Genomic DNA, 14,727 nt, shown 5'->3' with positions numbered 1-14,727 from the left:
AGCAGGCGGCCGAACGGTGCGCATGTCGTCACCACGCACGGTGACGTCAACTCCAAGAACGTGATTGGTGGAATGACTTTTACTGTCTAAAAATGTTTCCATCCTAATTGTCAATGTGACTACGTAATGTAGCATATAAATCTCACCAGCGACAGTATATTGATTGAACTAAAATGTTGAAATCGGGGGGAAAAATGCTGCCTCCAAGTACAGTACTGTACTATCTATCAAAACTGAGCAATGTTACATTTTTAAAGGGACGAACGGAAAGACAGACAGACGGATAGATGGGATAAAAATTTAATGCACATTTATTTACAGGAATGAGCAAATGAATTGCACATTTTAGGTACAATGCGTTACCTAGGTACGGTTATATCTGTTAAAGGTCCCATATTTTGGCTAGTTCGACCTCCATGGAGTGACTCTCTTAACAGAAACTTAGTATAAAGTGTCAATTTCATTATATAAAAAAAAAAAAAAACCTTGGTTTTGTCATACGGGTGTCCATAAAAGGCCCCTCTGACACCTATTTCTGTTTGACCCAGTTTTGTATCAGCTTTGTCCATATTTGGCTTTCCTCTGATTGGTTGCCATCTTCGCTAGTTACACAGATAAGCTTGAGAAATTCAAATAACCTGATTTCAGGCCTCTCGGCAGAAAAACGTCTGGATCTCAGGAATGGGTGGACAATTTGAATTCATATTTCACAGGCACTATATAGCCAATATAACATCCCAAATAACTGTACTAGAAAAAGTTGGTTTGGTAAAATACGGGACCTTTAAAACACAAGGTAAGAAAAGAAAAGAAAAGAAAAGAAAAGAAAAAACAAGGAAACATCTGTTACAAATATAAATGAAACCCTTTTTATGTTTAGAAAATATCAGTCAGATAAATACAGAATATCTTCATTTGTTATAAGGCCATACAAATAGCCCAAAAGCTGAAAAATAAACACTGGTAAAAGTAATGGCATATAGTTATTCAATGGCTTGGAATGAATGATGACTGCATACGTGTGTCATGACAATTGTGCATTTAGCAGAATAAATTGAAAGTGATGCAATTAGAATTCTAACATGCTCCGATCGTAGCATGAAACTAATCTTTGCAAATGATCCTGTTTGTGTAAACAGATGCAACAAAATCTTCATTTTAAATTAAACTACAACAACAATAAACATGAAGCAGAATATGACACAAATGTAAAATCAAGTCAGAATGTGATAAGTACTTTACAGGAATTTCCTTTTGGGAGTTCCTGCAAAAACGAAAATCAAATGGTTTTTCTATTTTTAATTAATTTTCTCCAAACGTTATTCAATGACCAAAAGAGACACGGACCGACTATGTACATTACAACATACAGAAGGTATGCATCAGACTTCCATACCTGCAGAACTCTTTGGAATTAAGTTCTGTACCTCTTCAATTTCATTGGATGCCGGATAAGCAAGTGTCAGTATTAAAACCAGAAAAATCAGCTCAGTCACAACTGTGTACATTCATAATGCACATTTAGTCCCCATATTGCACAACTGTAATTTAATCTATACGGCATTCAAATATCTTATTATATTAAGCCCGTTAAAAGTATTTTTGGCTCATCGAGTGAAAAGGCACAGTATGTTGCGATCCATGCAAGGCCTGCAGCCTCAATGGCACTAGACTGGTGCTCCCTCATCAGTGTATTGGTCAAACTTCACATTTGTTTTAATGAAAAAACAAAAACAAACAAAAGATGTTTTTCAAAGTTCCTCGTACCTTGTCCTTTCCATTTGTTTCGTTCGCACATCTCGAATGCACACACACTTTCCATGTAGATGCAGACACACACACACACACACACGCACACAAAGCCATAAAAACAATTATTCGGAAAGTTGAATTGCACATTTGGGCTGCAAAGCTATCAGCATTCTTTCTGCTCTCCTGTGCTTTGTGACGTGCGTTCATTCCACTGTCACAGACTTGGCTAGGTTTCTGGGACAGTCAACCTACAGAGAAGCCAAATAATCTATGATCATAAACAGTTCAGTTTGTCAATATGAAAACACTTTAGGACATCCGGTAGTGTGCAGTCCGGTTCAGATGTATCATGATTACCTTAAGTTTTAGATATGATAAGCATTTGATTAATGTTCAGTTTTCTCTTAAATTGAAATTAAAAGAGGCATTAGAAATGTTGTGGTTGGTAAGTGTATGTCACCCACACATACTTACATCATATCCTCGCAGCACGGCCAAGTGGAAGGACAGTAGCTGCAGTGGGATGACACTGAGGATGCCCTGCAGACAGTCAACAGTACGTGGCAGCTCGATGGTCCGATAAGCATTCGTGGTCACCTCAGTGTCATCCTGGCAACACAGGATGATTGGCCTGCCCTGAATGCGGGGGAAGTGCGTGTGAGGGGAGTCATAGCCAGACATCATTAATGGCAGTATGTTTCTGGTTGTAGGGATTAGTGTCCCTCTGAAATCATGCAATGTAATGCTCTTTCACATGATCAGTCTTTTTTGTTACTGGATTAAGATAATTGGATTTAGTGAAATCATTGCTGGTCCATTAGAATCCGATTTTATTCAGCCATCCTGCTTTGAATATGATTTTTGGGTGAATTTTCCACTCTCCCACTGTTAATACAGTACAGTAATCCCTGCCAATTTGCAGTTTGCCATTTTCCAATTCACCTTTTTTCTTTTAACCTATCCTTTGTTACTTGCAAAGGAACTCACCTTTTTGCAGTTTTTTTGCTCTTTCTATATTGCTTTAAAGGTGAAGTTTGCAGTTTAAAAAAAATAAACGCATTCTTTTCTATTGCATATTGCTGGCGTCGGGCTGGAACCTCCGATGTCCAAATTTGGCAAATGTAATGTTTTTTTTACAAATCTATACTACTGGTCAATCCTAAATGTGTGTGTTAGTAGTACGGATTATTGAGAAATCTCAACTGTTGAAAAAGGCTTGCTCTCTTTGTTAATGCAATGTTAATGACTCAACAAACGTGTTTTTTTTTTTTGGGTTTTCCCGAAAAGTGATGGTTTTGGACGTACGAGGATTCCGCCCACCTGACGGTAGAATATTATTAAAAGCCCCAGCCCCAGCCCCATTTTATACCTCTGATTTAATTTTAATTATTGTTATAAAACTTGTCCCACCCTGACAGACTGTTGAGACAAAATGTGTGACAGAATAGTGTGTCAATCATTTGCTCGCACACACACACACGTGGGCACAGTGGCGTGTGTGACATGTTGCAGCCTCACTTTCAGTAAACCCAGTAGCCTCGCGTAGACTTTTTTTATTTGGCCAGATTATTTTCCTCCAGTTAGCAATTTCTTCTTTTCCTTTCAGCTTGTCCTGTTAGGTGTCGCCACAGCGTGTCATAATTTTCCACGTAAGCCTATCTCCTGCATCCTCCTCTCTAACACCAACTGCCCTCACGACATCCATCAACCTTCTCTTTGGTCTTCCTCAAGATCTCTTGCCTGGCAGCACCATGCTCATCATCCTTCTATCAATACACTCACTACCTCTCCTCTAGATGTGTCCAAACCATCAAACTCTGCTCTCTCTTACTTTGTCTCCAAAACATCTAACCTTGGCTGTCCCTCTGATGAGCATATTTCTAATTTTATCCAACCTGGTCACTCCGAGAGCGAACCTCGACATTTTCATTTCCGCCACCCCCAGCTCTGCTTCCTGTTGTCTCTTCAGTGCCACTGTCTCTAATCCGTACATCATGGCTGGCCTCACCACTGTCTTATAAACTTTGCCCTTCATCCTAGCAGACTCTTCATAACATAACACACCTTCCTCCACCCGTTACAACCTGTTTGGACCCGTTTCTTCACTTCCACACCATTGGTCTGAACTGTTGACCCCAAGTAGTTAAAAGTCCTCCACCCTCAGTATCTCTTCTCCTTTTAGCCTCACTCTTCTCCCTCCACCCCCATTATTCACACACACATTTGCTGTCTTATTTCGCCTAATCTTCACTCTCCTCCTTTCCAGTGCATGCCTCCACCTTTCTAAATGTTCTTCCACCTGCTCCCTGCTTTCACCGCAGCTCACAATGTAATTTGCAAACATCATGGTCCACAGGGATTCCAGTCTAACCTCATCTGCCAGCCTATCCATCACCACTGCAAACAGGAAGGGGCTCAGGTCTGATCCCTCATGCAGTCCCACCTCCACCTTAAATTCCTCTGCCACACCTACAGCACACCCCACCACTGTTCTGCTGCCCTCATAAATGTCCTGTACTATTCGAACATACTTCTCTGCCACCCCAGACTTCCGCATGCAGATAATATAGTTGATCTCTGGGTACCCTGTCATAGGATTTCTCTAGATTTTCAAAGAGACACTGTAACTTCTTCTGACCTTCTCTGTATTTCTCCATCAGCACCCTTAAGGAAAATAATGTATCTGTGGGACTCTTTCTGGGCATGAAACCATACTGTTGCTCGCAAATACTCACTTCTGTCCTGAGTCTAGCCTCCACTACTCTTTCCCATAACTTCATTGTGTGGCTCATCAACTTTATTCCTCTATGGTTCCCACAGCTCTGCACATCAGCCATGTCATCAGGACCAAGTGCCTTTCCATTTTCCATCCTCTTTAGTGCCTTTCTAACTTCCCCCTTACTAATCATTGCTACATCCTGCTCCACCACACTTGCCTCTTCTACTCTTCCTTCTCTCATTTTCCACAATCATCAACTCCTCAAAGTATTCTTTCCATCTATCCAGCACACTACTGACACCAGTCAACACATTTCAATTTCTATCCTTAATTACCCTAACCTGCTGAAAATCCTTTCCATCTCTATACCTTTGTCTGGCCAACCTGCAATGATGTCATCATATCCCTCTTTTTTGGGCCTTTGCCACCTCTACCTTCACCCTACATAGCATCTCCATGTATTCTTCTCTCCTCTCCTCGGTCCTCTTAGTGTCACATATCTTCTTAGCGCACATCTTTTCTTGTATGATTTCCTGTACTTTGAGGTTCCACCACCAAGTCTACTTCTCCCCTTTCCTAAGAAAAGATACACCAAGTACTCTCCTGCTTGTCTCTCTGATCACCTTGGCTGTAGTGGTTCAGTCTTCTGGAAGCTCCTCCTGTCCACCGAGAGACTGTCTCAGCACTTCTCGAAAAGCCACACAACACTCTTCCTTTCTCAACTTCCAACGCAAGGTTCTCTGCTCTGTCTTTGTCGTCTTAATCTTCCTCCCCACCTTCAGAGTCATTTTACACACCACTATCCTATGCTGTCTCGGTACACTTTCCCCTACCACAACCTTAGATCAGTAACCTCTTCAGATTACATCATCTACACATGATGTAATCCACCTGCATGCTTCTACTTCCGCTATTGTAGGTCACCCTATGTTCCTGCCTCTTCTGGAAGAAAGTGTTAACCAATGCCATTTCCATCCTTTTTCCAAAGTCGACCACCATCTGTCCCTCCAAGTTCCTTTCCTGGATGCCAAACTTACCCATCACTTCTTCATCACCCCTATTTCCTTCACCAACATGTCCATTACAATCTGCACCAATCACGACTTTCTCTCTGTCTGGGATGCTCAGAAATACTTCGTCTAGCTTCTTCCAGAATTTCTCTTTCACCTCTAGGTTACATCCTACCTGTGGGGCATAGCCACTAATTACATTATACGTAACATCTTCAATTTCAGGTTTCAGCCTCATCACTTGATTCTGACACTCTATTTACCTCCAAGACAATCTTAGCTAATTCTTCATTTAAAATAACGCCTACTCCATTCCTATTCCCATCCACACCATGGTAATATAATTTGAACCTTACCCCTAACTTCTAGCCTTACTGCCTTTCCACCTGCTCTCCTGGGCACACAATATAGCAATCTTTCTTCTAAGCGTCATGTCAACCAACTCCCGAGATTTTCCTGTCATTGTCCCAACATTCAAAGTCCCCACATTCACTTCGAGGCTCTGTGCTTGCCTCTTCTCTTTCTGCCTAAGAACCTGCCTTCCACCTCTCCTTCGTCTTGTACTCACAGTAGCTGAAGTTCCACCGACGCCCTGTAAGTCACTGACGCCGATGGCAGACGTTATTAACCCGGACCACAACCATTCCGGTAAGGAATTCTTTGTATGAACGCTGTTTTTTGTTTTTGTTTTATATTTTTTAAGTTGGATGCCCTTTCTGATGCAACCCTCTGCATTTATCCAGGCTTGGGACCAGTCTACAGAAGAAGAAGTAATTAGACAGCTCTCAAAACAAACATACTGAATGGTCCAAGCAGACACAGTCCAGCCACTACTGAGTTTCCACACACAACACAAACACATGCCTATTTGGTATGCGCTGCTTGAACAACGTGAACAGCAGCCAATGCGGACACAGTGTCTACCCATCTACCTACCGATCTAGCAGTGACTTGTTGTAGGGCGTTTTGACACTTGGTGTAGCAGGCATCCTTCATGATGATCATGATGACTGGCATATGTTTGTCAATGAGGGCCAGAGGCCCGTGCTTCAGCTCGCCTGCCAGGATGCCCTCTGAGTGCATGTAGGTGATTTCTTTTATTTTCTGCATGAGATAAGTTCAGAATAAAGCCAACTTAACAGAAAGAGGAAAACTGCAGGAGGTACATTACTGTACAGTAGGTGCTTTACTAAGGGATTCCACATGATCACCATAGTTTATGTAATACTGAGATGGTAACTAATGGTGCTTTTCCATTACAAGTTCCAGAACGGCCTGGCCCTGGTCTACAATGGCCTTGCTTGGCCTGGCCTGGCCTCCGTTGCTTTTCCATTAAAACAGGCACCAATCACAAGTGGGAGGGATTGGGGCGGGATCAAGAAGAAGGTGACTACCAGGGCATTCATCATTTCCCACATTCTTGCTACGACAATGGACGTTGTGGAGACCGTGATTTATTTCTTCCTTTTTCTTTGGCCTTTCAACAAGCGCAAGCATGTAGAGAGGCAAAGAAAGCAAATAATTTTATGAGCAGCGAGGCGGAATACTGTTGAAAAGCATCGGAGATTGTTTGCGGTCATGGAGCAGAATGCTGCTGAAGATGAAATGAGGCTTCGAAGGAGACAACACATCGGGATAAGCTAGTACCGGTTAAATCGCTGTAAAGAAAAACACGTTGGGCAATTTATTTGAAGTCAAGTAATCGAAACAAACTATGGTAATATTTTACTCGGTTACAACTTTTAAAATCTGCACACTTCCCGTAAGTACTAAATTGCGGTAACGAGGAAGTGAATTCCTGCCAACCTTCTTTAAAATTGTATCATTAATCTTCGCTTATTCACTAAAAAAGCCATGATTGTGAAAGTGACAAGTTCTCGGTTTAATTTTTTTCAGTAGATGAAAACGGCGCTCAGAAGCACAAACAGCCACTGGCTTAAAGAAAGGCCGACATCTGTAGGGCAATCAGATGACTGTGTCGTTACGGCCCTCCTCGCCCTGCGTTTTAGAACCAGGTCGGAGGAGGTTCTGGGAAAAGGTGCCAATGTCACTGCCTGCCTAGAAAAGTGTAATGGAAAAGCGACCACACAGGGCGGAACCAGACTGGTTGGTGATAGAACCGGTATTATGGAAAAGGGGCTTAACTTACCAGTGCCCCCTCCAGGCATGTGGCATAATTGAAACCACGGCCCATGACCAAAAGAGACCTCTGCTGGTATAGCTCTTCAGCAATGATCTTGATCTTCTCATCCAGAGACAACACCTTTTTTATCAGATCTAGGACACACAAAATACAATTTTCATGGTGATGTTAAGTGTTCCTATTTTTTTTTTTAAATGAAAAAATTAAGGCATATAGGCCCTACAGGAGGTGGGTTTCAGGTTTTAGTTTTATCAGTGGTGGGTCGTCAGCACGCCTACACACTATCAGAACCACTGACCCACATTTACAACTTAAATCACAAAAATTGTTAAATGACATTGCTTCAAGTACACGAATGTGGATATTAGATTTATTGTCCAATCAGATTTCACCCTCTATACGCTGCCATTTCCAGCTAATCGGTCCAGGGTTTTCGGAATTTATGAACTGATCCAGATGTTGCGTACTGTTCTATTGCATTTTTGTATAGTAGAGGCACTGCAGGAGTGTTTCAATGTTGTCAACTGGTTTGTTTTGAAGAGATATTTTTAAAAAGGAATAGGAATATTTTAATTATTATTATTATCCATTATCCATCTAGCCATCCATTTTCCATACCGCTTATCCTCACTAGGGTCGCGGGCGTGCTGGAGCCTATCCAAGCTGACTCTGGGCGAGAGGTGGGGTACACCCTGATCTGGTCGCCAGCCAATCGTAGGGCACATAGAAACAACTAACCATTTCCACTCTGATTCACACCTATGGACAATTTAGAGTCTTCAATTAACCTACCATGCATATTTTTGGAATGTGGGAGGTAACCAGAGTACCCGGAAAAACGCAGGACGGGGCATGGGGAGAACATGCAAAGTCCACACAGGCGAGGCCGGATTTGAACCCGGGTCCTCAGAACTGTGAGGCAGATGTGCTAACTAGTCGTCCACCGTGCTGCCCATTATTATTATTATTAATAATGTGTTTTATGCTATATAAGTAAAGGTTAGTTGAAAATGCTCTATAAATAAAGTTGAGTTGACTATTAAGCGGTGGAGTAAGTCAGGTAAGGTACCAGGTACCAAATGCATGGTTTGCAAGTAGTTTCAATAAAGGTGTACAATGTGGTGCTGGTTCTAAATTGCATGTAAATGTGAATGTGAAAGGTTGTCTAGACGTTTACGCCTGGGAATAACTGTCAGGTGATGAGTGCAGTTGTGAACCCCGTCTGTTATATTTGTCTCATTTGTCTAAACGTATGCATTGCTGAGTGCAGAAACTTCCCTCTCCACAAAATGGTCAGAGGAATAAAACCAAATGTCACCTCATATTATTTTGTATTTAGTTTTTTCTAAACAGCAGTTAACAGTTCAACCTCAGTAGAGGTACCGGTATGCGCATACCTAAGTGACTACTACTCTAGCTGCGTGTTGTGTTGTTACCAGGTAGATCCCTGAGACTGCTGATGATCTCCAGTCTTCTCTTCTGTAGGGACAGCCTGTCCTCACTCATCATAAGCCCAAACATGGTGAGTGCCACAAATTGACTGGTATATGCCTGGACCACACACAGAGCGGGGGGAAACTCAATTTATATTGCCAAGTCCAAAGTTTCATTTTAGGAAGAAGGTTTGAACAATGCGATATTAGTTTTACCTTGGTGCTAGCGACTCCAATCTCAGGCCCAGCATTAATGTGGACACCACAGACCGTTTCTCTGCAAATTGAGCTTCCCACAGTGTTGGTTATGCCCACTGTTAAGGCACCTCTGTCCTTACAGTAACGCAAAGCCATTAAGGTGTCTGCTGTCTCTCCTGATGGTGAGTGCAAAGAGTTATGAAATGTCTTTGAGACAGGAAGCATAGAGTGCAGGAATATGGGTGTTGTTGGCACCTGACTGGCTGATGAAGAAGCTGACATCGTCTCTGAAAACAGGCGTGTTGCGGTCCAGGAAGTCACTCGCCAACTCCACCATGACAGGCAGCTCTGTTAGTTCCTCCAGTATTTGTCTGGTCTGAAAATGTTTGAGAGGAAGGCAGCTGAGCACCACTTTTACCATAAAGATGCAAACTTCCTCAACAACGTTCGACAATCGATCAACCTAAACTTACAGCGACTGCAGCATGGAAACTCGTGCCACAGCCAATCACGATTAGCCGTCTGCAGCGTTTGATTTCTTTTAGGTGGTCCTTCAGTCCTCCAAGAACCACTGAGGAAGAGTTGAATAAAACAGTTGCATTACACATATTCTCTCTATTATGTGTGCAAATAACAGGTGGGATATACATAATGCATTATGGTTACCAGTATTGGAGTCAAAACAAATGCGACCTCTCATTGTGTTAACCACCGACTCTGGCTGCTCAAAGATCTCTTTCTGCATGAACGAATCAAAGTTTCCTGCAGAGGAAAGATAATTCAATTAAAATGTACAAATTACAAGTATATTTTCTTGCACCGAACAGACAAATGCGGACATATAATATTGTATTGTGGCCATTCTAGCATAGGCATGTCATACTATTTCTGCACATCATTGTGCTGCAGTTGTTGATTACAGCCGTTTTGTTGTTGTGAATTTCGGCTTGTCCGATTAGGGGTCACCACAGCGAGTTGCTTACAAGTCGTACGATTTGTTCGGCAGTTTTTAACGCTGGATTCCCTTCCTGGTGCAACCCACCTGTTTTTTTTTTTTTTTTTATATGAGTTTGGGATTGGCTGTGGCTGCGTATTTAGTCACTGGCTAGGAATCAAACCCATACTCATGAAAGGCAGCATCATTTACCACTACCCCACCAGTTCAATAGTTGCCTACAGTATTTGGCATATATATTTGCAAACTTTTTGTACCATGATTCTCAAAGTGTGGTACAAGTATCACTAGTGGCACGCTGGCCCCCTCTAGTGGTAAGTGAAATAATCACGGCCTAAGTACAGTTCAGTTGCATTTAACTTTTAAGTTCACGGTGGACAACTTGTTAGCACATCTACCTCACAGTTCTGAGGACCGGAGGTTCAAATCCCGGCCTGCCTGCGTGGAGTTTTTATTTCCCCGTTCCTGGGTGGGTTTTCTCCGGGCACTCCGGTTTCCTCCCACATCCCAAAAACATGCATGGTAAGTTGATTGAAGCCTCTAAATTCCCCGTAGTTGTGAATGTGAGCGCGAATGGTTGTTTGTTTCTATTTGCCCTGCGATTGGCTGGCGACCGGTTCAGGGTGTACCCCGCCTCTCACCTGAAGATAGCTGGGATAGGCTCCAGCATGCCCGTGACCCTCGTGAGATAAGTGGTCCAGAAAATGGATGGATGGATTATTAAGTACAGATTTTTATTTATTTATTTAGTGTTTATACTGATTAGGCTCCAGCTCATCCGTGACCCTAGTGAGGCTAAGCACCCATCCTTCCATCCATTCTCAATACCGCTTATTCTGTCCAGGGTCGCGGTGTGCTGGAACCTATCCCATCAGGTGAATGTACCACTACACCATCAGTGATTTGAGGATGAGCAGTTAAAAAAAAAAAAAAAAAAAAAAGATGGTATTTACGTGAGTACTTATGTAAGTGGAGTGTTAATTGCCAGACTGCAAAATGTTACAGTAGATTACAATAATATTACTCATACTTTCAGGAATAAAACATCGGTCTCATTTTTTAATGAACACTTAAGGCTTCTTTATACTCGCGTGGACGGTGTCCTCGCTGATGTCACTGCGGCTGTCGATGGTATGTAGAACCAAGGGGCACGCCGAGTAAGTCATCACAGCATGTGACTAAAACGGACCAATCACGAGAGATGGATCTCCACGGCGTTCTACGCGCAGCAAAATATTTCGGGCCACTTCGTCAGTCACGTGATGCAATGCGGGCGTTGTCGGCTGCGCAAGCGCGGGAGTATAAAGAGGCCTTTAGGTCTACTACGCTGCTGTATTTTAATGTTGATCATTATGATGGTACTTTGAGGGGTAAGTACTAAGAGGTTTGAGAAGCACTACTCTAGTATATCCATTTGCCTTCATTCGGGTCGAGAAGTGCGGTACACAATGGACTGGTTACCAGCCAATCGCAGAGCACAATGACAAACAACCATTCACACCTACGGGCAATTTAGAGTCTTCAATAAACTTATGCATGTTTTTAGAATGTAGGAGGGCCTGAGCTTGGATTCAAACCTTAAGACCTCTCAACTGAGAGGCAGACGTGAAAACATCTTGGGCACTGTGCTGTCCACTCTAATAGCGTTGTTAAATTTGTAATTGCATATGTTAGATTTCATGTAGTGCTGTAGGATACTGCTTTTTACTGTTTTTAAATGCTATAATTGTGTGATGAATCAATAATTGTTGCAGTGGCATTATTGTATTGTATTGTATTATTGTACTGTATTGTCATTCCATCCATTTTCTCTTCCGCTTACCCTCACTTGATTTTAGTCTATTCTATACACTATAAAAACAGTTTATGTATTCACTGTCTTCAACCAGCAGAGGGAGTGCAAGAATAGAGGAAAAAAAATGTTTCTACTTTAATTCAAGCAGACAATTACAAATCTCTCGTTTTCAAATGTCTGACCTTTCATGATCTGTTGCAGCTCAATTTTTAGAGTTTGGATGGCCCGCACAGGATCTTCACCGGCCTGCCGGTTCATCCTGTGGATGGAAAGTTTCCCTCCTCTCACCACGGCAATGTCATCATCCTCCAGGTATAACACCTTGTTGGTGTGTTCAATAATGGCACTGTGAGTCAGATAAAATATTGGTGTTTGCAAAAGGCAAGAAACAAAAATAGGTGATTCAATTTACACACAGTACATTTAACAAATGAGGAAGCAAGACAAGAGGTCAGATTTTCGTAGGTTTGTGTGAGGTTTATCACAGATTGGGGAGTTCTCACCTGGCGTCAGAGGCAAAGAAATACTCCACCGGCCTGCCATCCCCTACAGAGTTAACAGTGCCACCAGGGCGGTTGTGGTTGTTCTTTTCCAAAATGTCCTCCTTTAAGAGAGCTGTGGGGTCAAAAATCAGAAGTCAAACGGAGTCCCTCAAACAATATGTAGACGTGACAAATTCTGTCTCTGAGCTTCCTGCTGAAAATGTTTTGCAACGTTGTTATTTTATGGTCAGATTAGCATAGCTGCTTTGGTAACAAATCAGAATGATGTAAAGATGAACCTTGATTCTGTCTTGATTTTTGGGGGAGAGGGTCATTACAAAGAATGATCAAGGAAGTTGCAAATAAAAAAATGGTTTAGGTGTGTGATAACTGGGAGTAGTCTGTTTAGTTATTCATCTATACAGGTCAAAGACATTTTAAATAGAAGGCAAGAGGCACTAAGTCATTTTTTACAACCATTAAATTGACACACCCCGGCTTGTTCTGTCCTCACTCATGACAACAACAACAGTAACTTTGCATTGGACTTTGGACAGGTGTCACTCCCTTAAAAAAAAAAATAATAATAATCCGAATCGTTCACGAGAAGACAAATCAAACAGGCAAATGGAGAGGGCAATGCAAAATAACCAAACTTTCTTTAGTCTACTGTATATACAATCATTTTCAGCTTTTGCTTGATGGATTTCCACTTTTCACGGAAAGCTTCTCAATTCTTTTTGAAGGAGAAGCTTCCCTGAAATGCTTGGCAGCTTGCAACTGTTAAGAAGAAGGCGTTTTTCTAAGGCTTTACAATGCATTACTGTACAATTGCACCCCAAATTCAAAGCAGTTAAGACAGTCATTTCAACATAGCTAAGGCGCATTTGGCATACAGGGGCTGACACAAACAATGTAAGTGAAATTTACTGGGAATGTGATTCATGACGTTCAGCAATACCCTATATCCTGTACACAGGGTGTCAGTCACAAGACATACAACCACTCACATTCATATAGACAGCGAATTTAGAGTTGTCAATTAATTGGACAATCAAACCGCAAATTCAAACTTGTGTAAAAATGTAAATAAAAACAGAATACATCCATCCTGAGTGATTGACTGGCCAGCAGTCAATCGCAGGGTACACATAAACAACCATTCCCACATCTGCGGACAGAATACAATGACCTCCAAATCCTTTCCAACCTACAGGATATTAAATTGAATACACTAAAAAGATGTGATGTGAGAGGCTACAAACTTTTTTTTTTTCAAATATTCACTCACTTCTGAAATTGATGCCTGCAACCCATTCCAAACAAAACCTGTGATAGGGGCAACCAACATTGAACGCTTGTGTCCTTTAATCCCTCAGGCAGATTGAAAACATTAAAGCATTAAGAACTGGCATCATTTTGGAAAGGATATTTCCATATGGGCTCAGGAACACTCCAGAAAACCAGTTAATTAACACAGTTTGTCGCTACATCTTAGTGTCCTCACTTAGTGTCCTCAGTTCCCAAATGCTGATTGAGTGTTGTTTAAAGGAAAGGTGATCACAGGTGCCCCTGTCCCAGCTTTTTTGGAATGTGTACCAAGGCATCAAACTTTAAATGAGTGAATACTTGCAAAAAAACAAAGTATCAGTTTGAACATGAAATACTGTATCTTGTCTTTGTAGTGTATTCAATTGGATATAGGTTGAATAATGTAAGAAGGATTTTCCAAATCATTGTATTCTGTTTTTATTCCCATTTTACAACATATCCCGACTTCATTGGAATTGGGGTTTGTACATGTTTTTGCATAGTGTGGGTAAAGTGTCACAGAAAAGCCTGATCAGCAGTTGAAGCAAATGTCTGTTATTAGTGATTCCTCCATATTATGCTGGTCCAATCAACAATATGTACTTGTTTTTGTTAACTGTATTAGGTCTTAAAACGCATAGTTGGCTGTGGTATTTCGACTGCACATTGTATTCAAAGTCAGATAATGTAATTACTGTACATTATACAACATGTATTATATACCGTCGTTAACTCAGTCTCTGAAATAAACTCCGTGATTTATAGCTTTTATGCAAAAACAATGTGAAATAGTCAAAATATTTAGGATTTATATGTACGTACAGCTCACATGCTGCACATTGATGGTGAAAGCTGTTCAACAGCAAGACATTTTTTTGTGTCAATATATTATAATTAATATTTCAATAAAGTCTAGGCTCACGTGTCAG

At 41.5% G+C, this 14,727-nt stretch overlaps 1 protein-coding gene across 1 annotated transcript in view; it reads right to left on the bottom strand.

Moving 5' to 3' along the window:
* Positions 1-284: 284 nt before the first annotated feature.
* Positions 285-14,727, bottom strand: part of gfpt2 (glutamine-fructose-6-phosphate transaminase 2) — a 28,174-nt gene continuing 13,731 nt past the window's right edge. The window contains exons 9-19 of the mRNA XM_061685848.1: positions 12,509-12,620; positions 12,188-12,351; positions 9,922-10,017; positions 9,729-9,826; positions 9,511-9,631; positions 9,274-9,431; positions 9,061-9,175; positions 7,631-7,758; positions 6,418-6,585; positions 2,227-2,388; positions 285-2,000 (exon numbers count right to left, since the gene is read on the bottom strand). Coding sequence (XP_061541832.1) covers positions 1,956-2,000; positions 2,227-2,388; positions 6,418-6,585; positions 7,631-7,758; positions 9,061-9,175; positions 9,274-9,431; positions 9,511-9,631; positions 9,729-9,826; positions 9,922-10,017; positions 12,188-12,351; positions 12,509-12,620 — 1,367 coding nt within the window. The 3' untranslated portion in view covers positions 285-1,955. The remainder of the gene's footprint in view (positions 2,001-2,226; positions 2,389-6,417; positions 6,586-7,630; positions 7,759-9,060; positions 9,176-9,273; positions 9,432-9,510; positions 9,632-9,728; positions 9,827-9,921; positions 10,018-12,187; positions 12,352-12,508; positions 12,621-14,727) is intronic.

Source organism: Phycodurus eques, chromosome 9 (genome assembly GCF_024500275.1).
Source record: "Phycodurus eques isolate BA_2022a chromosome 9, UOR_Pequ_1.1, whole genome shotgun sequence".
Classification (NCBI taxonomy): domain Eukaryota; kingdom Metazoa; phylum Chordata; class Actinopteri; order Syngnathiformes; family Syngnathidae; genus Phycodurus; species Phycodurus eques.
This window is presented reverse-complemented; position numbering and strand designations above follow the sequence as displayed.